The following is an 18,328-nucleotide window of genomic DNA, read 5'->3' as shown; positions in this document are numbered from 1 at the left end:
ACAGGTGTCCCTTTGCTGTTTCTATCATTTCTGTCATTTTGAGTCTTTTTCTATAGATTGATTTTTCTCATGGTTATGATTCATATTTTCCTAATTTTTAAATATCCTTAGTAAATTTTAATTAGCTTCTTAAAAATATAAAGTTTATGTTGTCATTTGTTGGATCTTGTTGTATTCCTTTAAATTGTGTTGATTTTCTTGTGGTATACAGTTAAATTATATGGAATCATTTGATTTTGCAAAGCATGCATTTAAGCTTAATTAGGGAATACAGAAATATTTTTAGTCTAGATTAATTTAATCCCACTCCTAAAGTGATGTTCTTCTTAGGATTCTACTTAAAAACCCATGTATTTATTTATCAGACATTTTGTGTCTGCCTGATAGGGACATGAATTATTCCTAACTCTTTGTGATCTTTGAGATCTGTTCTGCTTTTTTCTGGTGTTTGTTTTTGGTGTTCTTTGTTCTTTTGTTGTTATTTTTTTGTTTGTTTTTTGGTTTTTGGTGTTTTTTTGTTTGTTTGTTTGTTTTTTGGTTTTTGGTTTTTTTTTTTAATCTGGACTCAGGTAGTTTCATCTCTCTTGTGCATGACAGTGCTTAGTCTAAGATTCGGTGGTTGTCCTCTGCAGTGTGTGTGCTGTCTCCTTCTCACTATCTCTGTGAAGTTTCCTCCTGTTTGTTTTTCTGCCCTGCAAATTCTAGCAGTCTTGGTCTCCAAACTTTGATCTCTCTTTACTGAGCACAGTGAGTCTTCAGGATTCTATTGAGTTGCCCCTGGTGCGCTGGTGGATATATAGCCCTCTCCAGTAGCACTCACTTTGACTTTTCCCTCTGAGGACTCACAGTACTGGGCTGCTTGTTGTCCAACATATGAAAACTGTTTTTCAATCTTCTGTTTGGTTAAGGTAGGAGGGTAAACCAGGTCTCTCGGTTATTATTAAATTATAGCTTCATATGAAAATCTGCTGATCAAATGACACACTAGTCTCAGTTTCCCGTACTTTGTATGTGGAATTGTCAATTTATAACCTGTGACATACTTGAAAATTCACATCATTTTTTTCTAGCCTCTGCATCAGACTTCTATAGCAGTGTCTTATAGTGCTTTATGGCCAGAATATACTGAATGAGCTATATATCTTTAGCAATTTTATAGTCCATGCTTAAGTATTTTTAGTTTTAGAAATAAAGCTTTTTTTTTTTTTTTTTAATGAAGAGATTGGGTAGATACAGAAAAAAATAAGAGTGAATAAAATAATCTTGAGAGTGATGGTAGAATTTTTTAAGTAGAACAGTAAGATTAGTGAGGTCATACTTCAGTTATGTAATACAAATACAAGATTGATGTGAAGTTCACTCTTAGCTATTATTTTAATACTATGACAGTGTATTGTGTGTTACTATGTCTCTAATATAAGGTAAATTGGTTTAAATAGTTTTTTTTAATATAAGGTAAGTTAGGTTAAATAATCTTTGATTTATGTATTCAGAATCTGGAAGGGGGGTGCCTGGGTGGCTCAGTGGGTTAAGCTTGGGTCATGGTCTCAGGATCCTGCGATCAAGCCCTGTGTTGGGCTCTCTGCTCAGCAGGGAGCCTGCTTCCCCCTCTCTCTCTTCCTGCCTCTATGCCTACTTGTGATCTCTCACTCTGTCACAAAAATAAATAAAATCTTAAAAAAAAATATCTGGAAGAGTAAAAGTAGGAGTATATTTTATACAATTTCTGAAGCCCACATTTCCATATATGAAAAGAAACATTTTCCCATCGCCATTTTAACTTTATTAGAATAATTTATATTATAAGATTTTGAAGAGATGTACTTTAAACCCATTTTTAGATACTTTTTAAAGTATACTTAATTTTTTTTATGACATAATGCATACTTTGTATATTTTGGATAAGTGAATTTTGCTACCAAATGATTTGTTATCATAAACTCGGTTTGACTAACTTGGGAAAATTAAAATCAAAACACTTAATTCATTTAATATTGGACTTAAATAGGGTCTCTATTCCTAGGAACAATGATTGCTAACATTTAAAAGATGTGAGTGCTTACATATACCCTCATTTTATCCTCACAGATAACGTTGTGAGGTTGATTCTGTCATTTCCCAAATTTTATATATAAGGGTGAGATAGCAGACAGGTTAAATTATCTGACCAAGGTCACACAGCTACTGTGTTTCAGAGTCAGAATCCAAAGCCCGGTGGCTTGACTTGAGAATCCATCTTAGACCGTTACCCTTTTAGAGCTGTCCTTCCTAATTGGTGCTTCTTTCCTCCTCTTCTGCCTTAACGACTTTGGCCCCAAATCAATATCTGGTATTAGCTATTCTTTGGGAGGTATCTGGCATTGGTATAATTTTTTTTTATGTTTTAGAGATTGGTAGAAATGAGCAAGTCCTTAGTAATTGGCAGTAAATTAGCTAGTTTCCCTTGGATTTATAGTCTTATAAACAGAAAATTCTGTGTTATTTATTGTTCATCCAAAGCTGTTTGTACTGTTCAGGAGTTATAATAGTAGAACTTCCCTGTTTGTTCATCTTTTCCCTTTACACTCAGATTCTCTTATACTGCCTAATGTTCTGCGACAAAAATGTCACTATAAACATAATTAGTGGTCTATTTGTCGGATTTCTTTTGTTCTCAAAATACCTTGTTTTTTGAAATTATACTTAATCCTCTAGTGTTGTGAGAAGACTGACATAAGCTTCTTAAAATTTATGTTTAGAGAATTGATTGATGTTTCATTGCTATCAACTGCAAAATTTCATTTTTATTAGTACATGCTGCCTTAGACACCCAGTTAAGCTGTACGTCATCTTCCATTTGATGTCAAATGATACCAAAAGTTACCTAGTAAGCAATCAGTGGTTATAGTACAAAAATAATCAAAGGTTTAGTCAATAACTCATGAAGTTTGATGTACTAGTATTGATAAACTAATTAAACAGATCTGCCTGTGTTCTTCCAGCCTACTGGGGCTCTGCTATGATTAGCTTTACAGCCAGGAGTGTTGTAACATTGAATGAAGGTAACTGATCAGAGAATGGTGTAGTCACGGAGCTTTAAGTACTCCCATTTCTGGTCACAGAATGGTTTCAGGGAAACTAGGCTTTCTCTGCACACCTGCAGCCAGTCAGTGCATAGGCCTCTTGTGGTCAATATTGATTGATTCTTATAACAGAACTAGAACAAATTTGGTGTTTTGCAACCTTCTGTGATTTAATATTGTTATGCTTTTTGCTATAACAGTCATAAAAATCCTTCTCCAATAGTGAGTAATTACAGCAATGCCTGCTAGCTCAGCTGTAGATCTGAATGTTTCAGTGTTGCCAATATAAACCCCTGGATATATTCTGGAGTTCATAATTCAGCCTTAAAAGTTGGCTGTACAGTTACTTGATAAATAAAGGTGTTGCTGAGAAATAAATCACAGGAGGATGAGGGGATGGGTGGACTCTAATCCATTTTCTTTCGAAACTACAGAGAATTGTAGACTGGATGTGAATATAATTAGTAAGGAAAAAGAATATTTTAAATGATTAATTTTTTTTTCTTAAACCCACAAGTTCAAGACTTTGGAGGCAATCGTTGTAATATCTGTCATCTCTTCATAATATGTTCATGTTTTTCTAGGCCTTTATTTGGTGAATTATAGCTATTGTGATGTTAGATTCCTGATGTAGCAATTATGGGAAATATCTTGATAAATTTTTTCAGTTTACCACTGGGCAGTGATGTTTCATTCAGCTAATTATTGAACTCTTACTATATGCCAGACATGTGATACAGATCCTGAGAATATACAGATGAATAAGGAATGGTTCTGGTATTTAAGTAACCTCTTGTTCATTCTAAGGTGGAGTTGAGAAATATCTTACTTAAAAATGCATCTGTGTGTTGATTTGATTTATTGAAAATTGTATAAATCAGTCAACTAGCAGTGTTAATTGCTTTTTGGCACTGTTGTAATCTTAAGAACTTAAAAATCTGGTAGTGGAAAAAGCTATCTCTGCCTCAGACAATTAGATAAATGCTTCTTAAACTGTAATTAAAAACTTTATATTTCCATTTAACTATAATATAAAACATTGGGTATATTTTGGATCACATGGTTACCATTTTATATAATAGCATTATATAATTTTGGAACCTACTTGTATTCTTGTGTAAGACTGCTTGCTTCTAAGTGAACATTGAAACGGTTTGTGGACTTTCAGTGGCCTAAGTGGGTTGATATCCTCTGTGGATATGTGATCACTTGGCTGAGACTGCTGTTGATTGATTGGCGCTCAGAGGTGGTGGTGGTGGTGGTTTTGAGTGAATTTATTCCTGATAGGCTGATGTTCCAATATGAAGAACTGTCATAGGTTGGTTGACTTGCTAAAGTTTGTTCATTTAGCTTGAGCTTTTGTTGACCTGTTGGAGAGGTTTAAAACAGTTTTAGTGCCTGTATTTTATCACTGCTACAGAAAAAGCTGTCTTTGTGGAAATGTAGGAACTTAAAAATATTTTAAGTTTGAGATTTTTTTTTAATAATGAAAAGTTTCAAATACTTTTATAATCCACGAAAGGACTGTTATTTTATAGTAGAGAAAATTAAGAAAGATGAGATTTACCCTGAAGTAAAAATATCTTTGTTTTATCTGAACACACTATTAATATTCATTGTAAAAAAATTAAATAATAAAGGCATAAAGAGTGAATACCTCAGATATACTCACTGCTAACAATTTACTACATAGATTTCTTTACTTAGGCTTAAGTTTGAATCCTAGTTCTTCATTTAATAGATGTGCCATCTTGGTCAAGTTACTAAACCTCACTATGCTTCAGTTTCTTCCTTGGTAAAACAGGAGTAATAGTACCTGTTTATTGAATTGTAAATTTAAAATCAGTTAATTTAAGTAAAACATTGATAATAACACCTGGGATGTAGTTATTGCTATATATAAGGTATTTGCTATTATTGCCATATTATGTCCATTCTAAGATGTTGGTTTTGTATTTTAAAGTTTCTGCAGGTGAGACTTAATGTTAAGAATTGATGGTGACTTATAATTGGCAGGGTTTATTGTTTATAAAATAATGGGACATCTTAAAATTGATGGTGTACCTTAGGTTAATAAAAAAAGTGTGCATTTTTATTAGTATAGAAGTGATATCATATAATGCATATGATTTTGCACCTTAAAACATTTTACAAGGACATTTTAAAAAAAGATTTTATTTATTTGACAGAGCGATCACAAGTAGGCGGGGGGGGGGAGCATGCTCCCCACTGTGCAGAGAGCCCGATGTGGGGCTCAATCCCAGGACCCCAAGATCATGACCTGGGGTGCCCAGGTGCCCCTGCAAGAACATATTTTTAATGTCAAGTGCAGATTTACTTAAATCTATTTGGTGACTGCATAGTATAATGTTATATGGGTATCCTGTTATTTATTTTGCTGTTCATCTTTAATGGGCATTTTATTGTTTCACTTTTGCTTTGTGGAAGATATGATTAGCAGAACTTGGGGGAAGGTAGGGTGATAAGGTGAGTGGAGATTGAGACAAAAAAAGTGCAAGTTATATCTGGTTACTGTTCCTCTTTGACTGGAAAGGAATTTGGGGGCAGACTATGGACAGCGTTGGGTACTGAGTTTTAATTTTTTAAGGGTTTTATTTTTGTTTTTAAGACTTACTTGATCCACTCACCATGGAAGGGTATTTGTAATAAATAAAATAAAATTTTTTTTGGTTACTTTTACCTATAACCCTATCCTTACACTGGAGAAGAATGGATTAGTATCAGCTTAACACAATATGTTTAGCATTTAAAAAAAATAATGATGAAGATGTAGAAAGGATGCTCATTAAGTTTTCACTTTTACCTCTAAAATTGTAAAGAATATCCAAATAGGTTGAAATACAAGGTGGGGTCTAAAATTATCTTAAGAGCGTGCTGTGATGGATTGAATCTAGATTGTCGACAATTTCTATAGATAAATGTACGATCTTGCCCTTTTTTTAAAAGAAGAAAACCTGACTAGGACATTTACTCAAATATGGCTTTGTTTAGTCAGTGTACATTTAGAGAAGGTATATTGTATGCTTAAGAATAAGATCTATCAGTGGAAGCCCCTCACATGGAACATGGCCTTAACTTGTTCTACTTAAACTTCATTTGTAGTTTGAGGTACTACACTGAAAGTAATGTGGACAAATTGGGGTGAGTTCAGAAGGAAGCAAACAGGATAGTAAAGGAACTCCAAAATATGCTGTGTTGGGGTGCCTTGCTGGCTTACTTGGTAGGACGTGTGACTCTTGATGGGGTTGTAGGTTCAAGCCCCACATTGGGTCTAGAGTTTACTTAAGAAAAACAAAACAAGTACATTGCGTCATAGGAAATTGGAGGATGAGGGAAGGAAGGCCATGGCAATTATCTTTAAAAAATTTCAGATTGGTTAGTAGGACATAAAATGTGGCCTGGTGTAGCATTCTTTTTCCTTTTCAGCATCAACTCCACCTATTTCCAGCTGCTTCCCCTCATTTCCTGTGCTCTATGAACATTCTATAAACTTTTAGATCTGTACTCTGTTGATATATTAAGAAATTAATCAGACACTGGTATCTTAAGATACTTGAGAAGGAAGATACAGGCTGTGAGCAGTGTCAGAAAGAAGCAGTTGATGAATTTCAACTCAAATTCTTATTTTTATTTTTCTTCATCATAATTCTGTTATATAGACTTAGTGATTAAATTGCCATTTAAAACAGTTTTTGGAAGACACTTCCAGTCTTTTGGAATTTTTATTACATAAAATTGATATTATTGGTCTATCTTATTCTTACTAAGCTGAAAATATCATGTAATATATATCGGAATGTGACTGTTACCATATGGTCGGGGTTGGGGCTCCAGCACCTTTTGATTGATGAGAAAACACAAGTTCAAATACTATGTATTTAGTGGACAGAACCCAAGGTCTTTCTAGTGTTTGTATCCTTCATTTTGAAAATGTTTTTACGGTTCAGTTAATATTTTATTTTTAAAGATTTATTTATTTATTTGACAGATAGAGATCCCAAGTAGGCAGAGAGGCAGGCAGACAGAGAGGAGGAAGCAGGCTCCCCGCTGAGCAGAGAGCCTGATGCAGGGCTCGATTCCAGGACCCTGGGATCATGACCTGAGCCGAAGGCAGAGGCTTTAACCCGCTGAGCTACCCAGCCGCCCCTCAGTTAATATTTTAATATTCTTGTTTGAGTTTTGCTCAGGGATTTCTTATTCCCTTCAAGAGAAAGTGTTATCCGACAGAACTGGCTCTGAACTCAGGTTCACATGTTTGGTGCTTGAAAATCAAGAGAGACAGGTGATGGTGGGAAATGAAAGGTTGCTTTATTCAGGAAGCTGGCAGCCTGGAAAGATGGTGGACTGATGTCCCAAAGACCACCTTCCATGTCCAGGCAAGGCCAGAAAGTTCTAAAGGGGAAGGTATGGGACGTTGGGGGTTGGTGCTGGGCCAACTACAGGAGAAGGTGGTGCCCAGGCAAATAGTCATATGTTGGCATGACCCTGGACAGACTTGCTGGCATCAGCAGCAGCTGTGTTCCAGTGTGGTCAGGACTTCCCTTCTGGGGAAGTCTGGTCCTTTATTCCTTAAGGCCGGTGGTCTGCAGTTCTCAAGGAAAGTAGGTTAGTTCATATGTAGACCAAGGGACTTAGGTCAGCAAACGAGGAGTGCATAAGCTTGAAGCAAGTTAGCCCTTAAGACCTGTTGGAGTTTGTTACAGAACACCTTGATAGAATGCTTCTATTATAGATTAGATTATTAAAATGCTTATTTTATAAGCTTTTTGGTGCTATTCATTATCCTACAATGTATTATCTGTATATTACAATATAAGCTATTCAGGAAATATTTACTTCAGGAAAATTGAGAATGGATTTGGTATTCAAAACATTGAATTTTTAATTTTGGCTAGGATTAAATGATTTTTTTTTTTTTTAAACAGATCAAGAAGTTAGTATATGTTTACTTGGTCCGGTATGCTGAAGAACAGCAGGATCTGGCACTTTTGTCCATAAGCACTTTTCAGCGAGCTCTGAAGGTAAATAATAGTGTGAGCCAGCAGATAGCTACAAGGTTTGTGTAAAGTTGAGGGTGTGTGATGTAAAGAACTGGAGCAAGAATCTAAATGGCACAGTAGTGATCTGAAAGAGTTGAAAGGCCCCTCACATTGCCTGTTCAGTGTAGATAATATGTATGCATGTTCAGTGTAGATAATATGTATGCCTGTTCAGTGTAGATAATATGTATGACCAACTAGATCTTTCCCGGTGTGTTTCCTTTTCTGTAGATTCCTTTATATTTTATTTATTATCGTACATCAAAGAACTCTTCATCATTATACCAACTAGTTGTTGAAAGTGTGTAATGAGGGGACATGACTTTTTAAAGATAAAATTTATAACCTGTAGCATTTTGTAATTGTGAATCTCTAAAAACCCAACATGCTTATTGATGAATGATTGACTAGAATTATAACCATTACTTTTCTTGTTCAAACATTATTCAGAGAAATGAACATTTATTTAACTCTTTTTTTCTTACACATTTCCATATACTAATCTTTTAAATTAAGTAGCTTTTTTCTCTTGTATTTTACATCACTTCTCGGCCTTTTGGCTAAGATCAAGTGTTGTTCTATTTTACCCTGTGGGCACCAATTAACTGTGTCATAAAGATATAATTGGAATGTTAAACTTGAAATTTTGATGAATATTTTTGCACTATTTTTAGGACCCAAATCAACTAATCCGTGCAAGTGCTTTGAGAGTTCTATCGAGTATTAGAGTACCAATTATTGTACCAATTATGATGCTTGCTATTAAGGAGGCTTCTGCTGATTTATCACCATATGTGAGGAAGAATGCAGCCCATGCAATACAGAAATTGTACAGGTAGGTGCTTTTTTAATAATACCAACGACCTCTAATGGTATGTGGAATGTTAACACCTCATGGAGGCTTATTTGATTAGCTCTTAAGAGTTAGTCTGTACTTATACTGAGTAAAACCCAGTGACCGTTTTTTCCCCACAAACATTCTTTAGACATCTTTAGCTTTATTTTGGTTTTAGAGACCCTATGCTGGTTTTCACTTGTGAGCCTTTTAGGGCCTATGATAATTTTATAGATTTTATAACTTAAAACTGAAGGGAATTTGAATTCTCACTTATATATTTCTCATGTACATAAATGTTTATTATTAGAAAATTAAGACTTGTCTATTTATTATAGGGTAGAATTTAAAGTGTATTATCCTCTTGATTCACTTTGTTTTTTTTTTTAATTTCTTAAACATTATTTAATTTTTAATTTAAATTCAGTTAATTAACATATAATGTATTATTAGTTTCAGATATAGAGGTCATTGATTCATCAGTTTTACATAATACCTAGGGCTCATGATTATATGTCTGTGTCCTTCTCAATATCCATGACCCAGTTACCCCATCCCTGTAATCCCTCCCCTCCAGCAACCCTTAGGTTGTTTCCTATGATTAAGAATCTCTTACGGGAGTGCCAGGGTGGCTCAGTGGGTTAAGCCTCTGCCTTCGGCCCAGGTCATGATCTCAGGGTCCTAGCATTGAGCCCCACATCAGGCTCTCTGCTTAGCAGGGAGCCTGCTTCCCCCTCTTTCTCTGCCTGCCTCCCTGCCTTGTGATCTCTCTCTGTCTCTCTCAAATAAATAAAAAAAAAATAAAAAAAAAAAAGAATCTCTTATGGTTTGTTTCTCTCTCTGGTTTCATCTTGTTTTATTTTTCCCTCCCTTCCCCTTGATCCCCTGTTCTGTTTCTTAAATACCACATACGAGTAAAATCATATAGTTGTCTTTCTCTGATAGACTTATTTTGCTTACCATAATACCCTGTAGATCCATCCATGTCGTTACAAATGGCATGATTTCATTTTTTTGATGGTTGAGTATTGTTCCATTGTATATATATACCATATCTTCTTTATCCATTCATCTGTTGATGGGCATCTGGGCTCTTTCCATAGTTTGGCTATTGTGGACATTGCTGCTATAAACATTGGATGCTGGTGCCCTTTCAGATCACTACATTTGTATCTCTGGAGTAAATACTTATCAACTCACTTTGTTCTCCTTTCTTCCATCTTTGGCCCTGATGTTCCCTTCTTTGATTCTTTTATAGCGCTCTTTTATTGGATTTTAAAATGCTGGTTTTGAAATGCAACAACATACCATATTGGTACGACATTTCATACAATGCCTTGATCCTTTTGGAAAACATAGTGCCTGAAAAAAAGAATTATTATCTATAATAATTTGGTATTATTTTCTGTTACCATTGATTCCACAAGCTTTTATCAAGATCATTTTGTGTTTTGGTGTTGGGTTGTATGCGTAAGTTGTATGAAAATGGTAGAGGATGTATTATCACATATTTGAGGAAAAAAATAAAACCAGTGACAATTAATTAAAGGTGATATATAATTAAATAAGATATTAGAATATGATATATATGTATATAGAAAGGCATACTAACCGTGACTTTGATAGGATATGGCTCGGAGGTTATTATATAGGGCTTCATAATGTAAAGATGTCATGAAATGGGATTAGTTAGGAAAGACTGGTTAGAGAAGGAAGACTGGAGCTAGAATTTGAAAGAAGTACAAAGTTTGTTCAGATAATTATAATGGTTAGCAATAAAGTTACAGTAAGTATGTAAAAAGTAAAAATTCATTTTCTTAGGTTAACTGTCAGACAAAGTTATATCATACTTCTATCTTTTCTTGCTTATGTACTTGCAGAATAGGTTCCAAGTTCAACTGTGACAAATTTAAAGTCCCTCACTGGAGCCCATTTTACTTCTCCAGCCCCAACCCTTTATTCTCTTTGGCTGAAATTTACCGTATAATAGCTCAGTACTGCCTGTTAGTGCTCTACATAAAATGTTTTTAACTTAAAACCATCTGTTTAGTTTCAATCTAGGAAATTTCCTCCTATTTTCAGTTAAAGCCAAATTGTTAAGATTCTTCTGTGATGTCACTTCTTGTTAGAAACCCTCCATAATCTTTCTTACTCCATTGGTGCTCTTCATATTCCTGTTATCCTTTATACATGTTTCTGTTATATGCAATGATTATGTTTGGGACTTTCTTTACTAGACTATCTTATTTGTCTTTGTATAACTATTCTCCGCTTCACAGTAAATGGACAACAGTTGAATTCCATGTTAGGAAGAAATTATAGTTACTAGTATTTCAGTGGTTAGAAATGTTTATAGGATAGGATAGGATAGGATTCATTTCTGAATTTTGTATATATGTAAGCCTTTGCTTGTATTTTTTTGACTCTATTACAGAACGGAAACGATAGAAAATTTTTATTTGGGAATTCTCTCTCTTTTTTTTTTTTTGACCACTTTGTATCTGTAGTCATAAATCATTACTGTTCTGTTCCTTTTTTCCCTCAGTTAAAAAAAGAATTCAGGTTTAATTAATATAAGCAATTTTACAGAGAAAGATTAGGACACATTGGGGAGAAAAAAGTTTTGTTTTGTTTCTTTCTATCTTTACATAATTCTTGCTTTCCCTGTCCCCTAAAAAATTTTCTTAATATTCTTGATGTTACTAGCTTCATTTTAAAATTTGAATTAAAGGAAAAATTTTAATGTGTGTTCTTTTCTTTTTATGTTTTAGCCTTGATCCAGAGCAGAAGGAAATGTTAATTGAAGTAATTGAAAAACTTCTAAAGGATAAAAGCACAGTAAGTGATAACCTTCTTATGTCAAAGTAAATTTGTGTTTTATTTACATAGTATCATTTTGCCATTGTATATGTGGTAAAATTATTTTTACTGATTTTGAAGTGGTGTAAATATTAATGGAGTTCATTAAAATCTTTGAAGAATAAAAATGTGTTTATAAAGAGAAATGTTGTATTTAGAATTTTAGCTTGTTACGTGTTTCTTCGTCCGGAATCAGAAGAATAAATTGGGGGGGGGATCCTTTTTTTAATATGTGGCTTAATTTTTGACGGTTTTTTTTTTTTTTTAAAGATTTTATTTATTTATTTGACAGAGAGAAATCGCAAGTAGATGGAGAGGCAGGCAGAGAGAGAGAGAGAGAGAGGGAAGCAGGCTCCCTGCTGAGGAGAGAGCCCCATGCGGGACTCGATCCCAGGACCCTGAGATCGTGACCTGTGCTGAAGGCATTGGCTTAACCCACTGAGCCACCCAGGCGCCCAATTTTTGACTGCTTTGAGTATAAAAGTTTTTATTTCAAGCAATGATTTATTAGGATTTTTAAAGGCTGAATCACCTGGGAACAAATAGATTGTTTTAAAATGAAGTATTAAAGAGATATTTTAAAATTAGAGTATTATAAATGTGTTTTTAAAAAAATATTCTAAAACATTTTTTTATTTGTAGGACTGTTTTATTACTAGTAAGAGTCATCTTACTGGCTACTTTGAGTCATCTTTTGTGAATGTACTTAATCTCCTCCTGGTCTCTTCCCCACTGCCTTTCTTTTGTATAGTGATAATGAAATCTAGGAATAGGGATGACCCATGGGATCTGCGTATTTTGTCTGATACAAGTACAGCTCTTTTGCCTTCTTATAGTTGCTGTTCAGATGATCTTTTTCTTTGCTTTTACTTTCAACCTTTTGGTAATTTTGAATCCAATCCAATTTTGTATCTCTTGTAGACAGTATATAGTTGGATATTGTTTTTTAATCCACTGTGACAACATGTACGTTTTGGTTAGGTTGTTTAATCCATTTGCATTTAATGTTATTGATTTAGTTGAATTTATAGCTGTTATTTACTTGTTTTCCCTATCTCATATCTCTTTTGTCCCTCCTTTTTCCTTTACTGCTTTCTTTTTACATTATGAATATGTTCTTTTGAACATTTTACTTCCTTTAATGAGTTTTTCTCTATGTACTCCCTGCCCCATTTACTTTGAAAATATTGTATTATACATGAAAATATGGTTGGGGATTTCATTCCTAAGCCATTCAGCAAAATTAGTCTATAATATAGCAGAAATCTTCATTGTTGTTCTTCTATAATGCTTGATGTAATAAAGGAGCTAAGTAAATACAGATCTGCCCAATAAATAAAGACAGAAATTTTGATTTCTTTCTGTGTGGTGTACTTGTTATCTGCTTCTAGGATCCAGATGTGGAATCAGTATTATTGGTATTATGGTTAACTTGATTTTATAATAATACAAAAACATTTAGTTTCTTTGACATGCAAGACTTTTGCCAAGAATTGTGAAGAATATAGTAAGGTCTTTAAGAGACAGATCCTTTACTTTAATGTAGTTTACCATGATTTCTGTTACATTATAGACTAAAAGAAATTTGTTGCATGGCCTGTGAATGAAACCTCCATTTAAAATGTGTGCATGTCTTCCTAAAAAAAAAAATACATCACAGGTGAAATTGCAGTCTGTGTAATAAGGCAGAATGGGGTTTGTGTCTGAACTTCTGCCCCTTGTGTAGCTATATATTAAGCCTTCATAAATTTTAGTTCCCAAATTTGTATAGCTTGTAATTTCTAATGTATGAAGTTCTATTTGTTTTGAAAGAGCTGCTGTATATATAACTGGGATCATAGCGCCTGACACCATAGAAGGGGGTTAATACATATTCCAACAAGAAATAAATGAATGAAAAAGGAATGTAGAAGATAACTTCTTTGTAAATTTGCAACAGTTGGTTATTAATTTCTGACCATTTATTTCCAAAATACAATAGAAGACATTGAATACTTGTTCATAGTAGGTATGTAATATTTGTTGAATGATTGTGGAATTAATTTGGTGATAGTAATTAGGTATTTACTATCTTTTTTGGTGATAGTAATATAATTACTAAATTTTTTGATGTTAGTAGTTAGGTGTTTACTATCATTTTTAACACTTTGCTTCCCAAATTGTGTGTGTTATATTCAGTGTTTGCAGGTAGAGCTTATAGGAGCTTTAATTGTCTATCACTTATGAGACACTCCTTTTTCCTAAAGTGTTGCATGTTTATATATTTTTAAACTCAAAAGACATCTAAATCTATTTTTCTGTGTTAAATGGCAGTAGTTTATACTGATGCCTCTAATTGCAGTATAGTAGTACAGGGTTCCTTCTAGCCTTCTACCTTTTCAGCATCTTTCTCCAGCATTAAAAAATGTGGCTATCATTGTCCTCAGTATATTTACGTACTCTTTCAGCCCAAGATGAAGAGTAAGGGTTTCAGAATTGCTAGCATGTACCTTTGTCGGGAGTGCTGAGATGGGGATTGCTAGTTAAATTAAATATTAGTTCTGGCAAAGTTTTTTTTTTTTTTTTTAAGTGTACAGTTTTAAACATTAATTCTGTTCAATTGTTACTTTTATTTGCTCAGGGACTTCAATTTTATGTAGGTTGGATCTTCTTTGCCTATTTTACATTTCAACCACTGTCTCTCCAAACCTTTTAACTTCTTTCTTTACCTCATTTCTGTTCACTTGGTTCTTTTTCTACTTTTCTTTAATTTACCCTTACTAAATCTTTTGTTCAGCAGCTCTCTTGCAAGGACACCTTGCAATTTAATCATCATGTTTGATTATTTTCTTCCTCTCTGTTTCTTTCCTGGTTTCAGTAAACTTCTGTTCCATTTCTTCCTGATATCTTTTGTTTATTTCTGTGGTCTTTTATGAATTTCTGATTCATACTCATTTTTCTGATTATCAAATGCTTCTTTAAGGGTGATTACTTCAATTTGGAGTGTTATGTTAGACAATTTTCTTTTTCTTCATCATTAATTTTTTAGGGGCTACTTTTTATCAGCTGAGTTGTTTTGATTTTCACTTTTTGTTTTCCGTATGTGTGGATTACCTACATTTTCATATTTCTTTGGACAGGGCTAATGATTTGAATTTGAGGTGTTTTGCAAAATTCTAGTACAAGAACAACGTTTCTGTCAGAATAGTGAAGTATGCTTTTCTATTAGTTGGCTTTTTTAAAGGAGAGCATCCATAGGAAGATGTGAATGTCCTAAAGTTATTTTTATTTTTATTTTTTTATTTTTTGGTCTATTAGGAGCTTAGATTTCCTCCTCTTATTTCATTTTTTTCTGTCACCCTATAGCTTCTGAGGGACTCCTTTTCCTCTACCTCATTTTTAAACTAACTGTTATCTTCTTAAAAATGTTCTTTTCCAAGATAGTCTCATTGAATCCTTCCTCCACCTCCATCCCTCTTGAAATTTCTTCTTTGTAGTCCAGTGGACCCACTGGGAATCTTATGCAGTATTTTTACACTTAGAGCACTTTTTTTTTTCTTTCTCCTGTTGATTTTAATTCACTCTTTTGCTTACCACCAACTCCTTACTGCTTTGTTATGGAAAGTTTTTTCCAGACTGCCATAGGTCTTTGTGAAGTTTTATGATATAAGCTTGAAAGAGAACTCTCTGGGATTTAGGACTTAATTTTCTATTTACATGTAATTTGAAGTTTGGAGATTCTTTCTTTTTTACTTATGCTTAGGGCAGAGATTTTCATCTTTGATTTTTCTGGGTTTAGTTTAGGAGATTCAGATTTACTAACGTGCTATAACTTGTCTAACCCATTTTTTAAGTTAATTATGTTTTAAGAACATATTATGGTAACTTTTTCTTTTGTGTGATTATTACCTATTGTAGAAATGTTTAAAATATTCTACTATTTATGCATATGTTTATGGATCTTAGCATTATTATTACTTTGTCTTTTAAAATTCTTTATTGAAGGAAGACAGATGTATTTCCTTCCTCCCCCAAATTAATAATGTCCGTATTGACGTTTGAAACAGTAAGAATCAGGGCGCCTGGCTGGTGCTCATTAGATTAAGCGTCTGCCTTTGGATCAGGTCATGATCTCAGGGTGCTGGGATTGAGCCCCACGTCAGCTTCCTGCTCAGTGGGGAGTCTACTTCTCCCTCTGCCCCTCCTGCCTGCTCTTGCTTGCTCTCTCTGTCTCTGTCTCTCTCAAATAAATAAAATTAAAAAAAAAAAAAACAAAATAGTAAGAATCCCAAATCATTTTTGTTTAAAAATTTCCCAATTAAGTGAACCATGCTTGTCTAGTTTATTTTTGCATTTTGAAAAGGAATTTATTTGTTATCATCAGGAGCTTCTTGGGATCACTGTTGCCATATTAATGTTGCTATTGCTGCTGGTAAATACAATTTGAAAGGTGTTAATGTACTTGAAACTTTTCTTCACTTAACATTTGACTTGGAGATACACCTTCTGTTGCTTCTTTTAGCCTAAAGCAAGACTTCCTGACAATTAAGATCTCAAAGGCAGTTCTGTAATTCTCATTTTAAGGCAAGGTGGGCATATAAACATTATTAAAATAGAATGATTTTTCCATTTTACTAGGGTAAGACCAGTATTTATCATAAAAATAGTCCTTTTCTAAAAATACATTGTGGGGTTAAAGAATATAGTTATCGTAAGATAACTGGAAAAACATTTTAGGGCTACTGAGGTATAACTATTATCTAATGGTTATCTATAAATTTTGAAAGACACCCCACAACTATAGTCAGTAAAATTAAAAGGGAATATTTTATTAATGTTCCGTTATCCCCAATCAGCTGTTACAGCTTTCTTATATAATTTCTTCATTGTATGTTCCTAGATTTACTGGTATCCTCCTATACTCTCTATTTAACATATCCTAAAAACACTCTTTTACTGGTGTTCAGTTTCAAATTCATTTTTAAAGTATGTAGTGCTTTCTCTGGTTTATCTTTAAAAGGTAGAAATCCATATTTGTTGAGCAACTTAAGCATAGCGGTGGACAGTCTTATTTAGGACACCTCAAAAGCAAGGTAGCATTTATTTCCTGTTTCTTTCAGGTTAATTTTAAAGAAATCCTTTGAAAAGCTTTTAACTTTCTAATAGAAAACAGAGCTTCTTAAGAAAATAGATTAGGTCAGTGCTTACTGAAAAATTCAGTTTGTATATTTTTTTATGACAAAGTTTCTCCTTAATTTAGCTATAAAATGATGTTTAATAAATATATTGGTAGTTAATAACTAAACTATGAGGGTAAGACACCATTTGATAAGTTATTGATTTAATGTTGGTAAAAGCTTCACTGTTGTGGGCAAAAAAACCCCCCATACCTCTGATTTTGTGCAGATGTTTTATTGTGATAGATCTATTATCCAGCTATTAGAAGATAAATGACTGATCTTTCCCATTTTCCATGCCTCAAGAAAATTGAAATAAGAAGGGGAATATCATTTGGGCTGTATGATTAGGGCAGGTTGGATGGCCATTAATTTAAGAGAAGAAAATCTTGGCAGCATTGGCCAACTTATACCATATTATCAATCAAACCTTGATGCACTTCTTGTGATGACCCAGCACTCTCAGGTTTTTGCAACGTTAATTAGAATTCATGACAAAATAGATGCAAGGAAACGTTTTGTACCCTTCATAATTTTATAGAAAATTTATTGTTATTAGAGGAACCATTTGCTTAGTGTGATTTTTTTCATTACCAGCTTGTCAACTAGCATAGATAATCTGGAGAAAATATGAACTCCATAGATGGGGTGTCACTTTTGTTGATGGTTCATGTAGTTTACCTTGGAGCACAGCTAATGGCTGAAGTTCATAGCAACAGCACAGAAAAACGTGGCAACCAAGGGAAGATAAATGAACCATGTTTATAGCTTTAATATAAAAAATACATAAATGGAAAACTGCATTTGAATTTGATGAGCTCATTGCTAGTTTTGTTGGAGTGATTTATTTTTCCCCTCATATAAAAAGCTACTATTGACACAGTGAGATGGAAATTAACTGTCTGTTTTGGGGAGACCAATATTTTTGGTCTTAAAATCAGAGAATATCATTTTATTTTAATTCTGGAAGTTTTATAGAATATTGAATGTTTAATAGACCAAAATTATCAATTCTGGCATTGTTTAACCTAGGGTCAGTTGTTAAATCCATACAATGAAATACCTAAAATAGTCAGTTTTATTTTGTGAAGGTACTTTTCTTTATATTCTAAATATTTTTGTGTTACCTTAAACTTTATTTATACTTAAGTATTTTCTTTTTTTCATGTTATTAGTTAGTACTTTAGAATTATGTTGTACCTATAGCTCTTAGTTTAGTAAATGTAATAACATTTGATAGCTAATTTTTCTTTTAATTGGTGTCTGTAATAAACACTTCAAAAAAAATCTTCTAGGCTTAGGCAAAATACTTGATTTTACATAATATGTCTTAAATTGGAACTTCATTGCATTGTG

General features: G+C 33.5%; 1 protein-coding gene across 6 annotated transcripts in view; it reads left to right on the top strand.

Annotated features, from left to right (window-relative positions):
* Positions 1–18,328, top strand: part of AP3B1 (adaptor related protein complex 3 subunit beta 1) — a 352,698-nt gene that overhangs the window by 129,925 nt on the left and 204,445 nt on the right. For all 6 annotated transcript variants that reach the window (XM_059175303.1, XM_059175305.1, XM_059175304.1 and 3 more), the window contains 3 exons: positions 8,009–8,104; positions 8,797–8,957; positions 11,729–11,795. In XM_059175303.1, coding sequence (XP_059031286.1) covers positions 8,009–8,104; positions 8,797–8,957; positions 11,729–11,795 — 324 coding nt within the window. The remainder of the gene's footprint in view (positions 1–8,008; positions 8,105–8,796; positions 8,958–11,728; positions 11,796–18,328) is intronic.

The sequence above is a fragment of the Mustela lutreola genome, chromosome 5 (genome assembly GCF_030435805.1).
Source record: "Mustela lutreola isolate mMusLut2 chromosome 5, mMusLut2.pri, whole genome shotgun sequence".
In the NCBI taxonomy this organism is placed as follows: domain Eukaryota; kingdom Metazoa; phylum Chordata; class Mammalia; order Carnivora; family Mustelidae; genus Mustela; species Mustela lutreola.
This window is presented reverse-complemented; position numbering and strand designations above follow the sequence as displayed.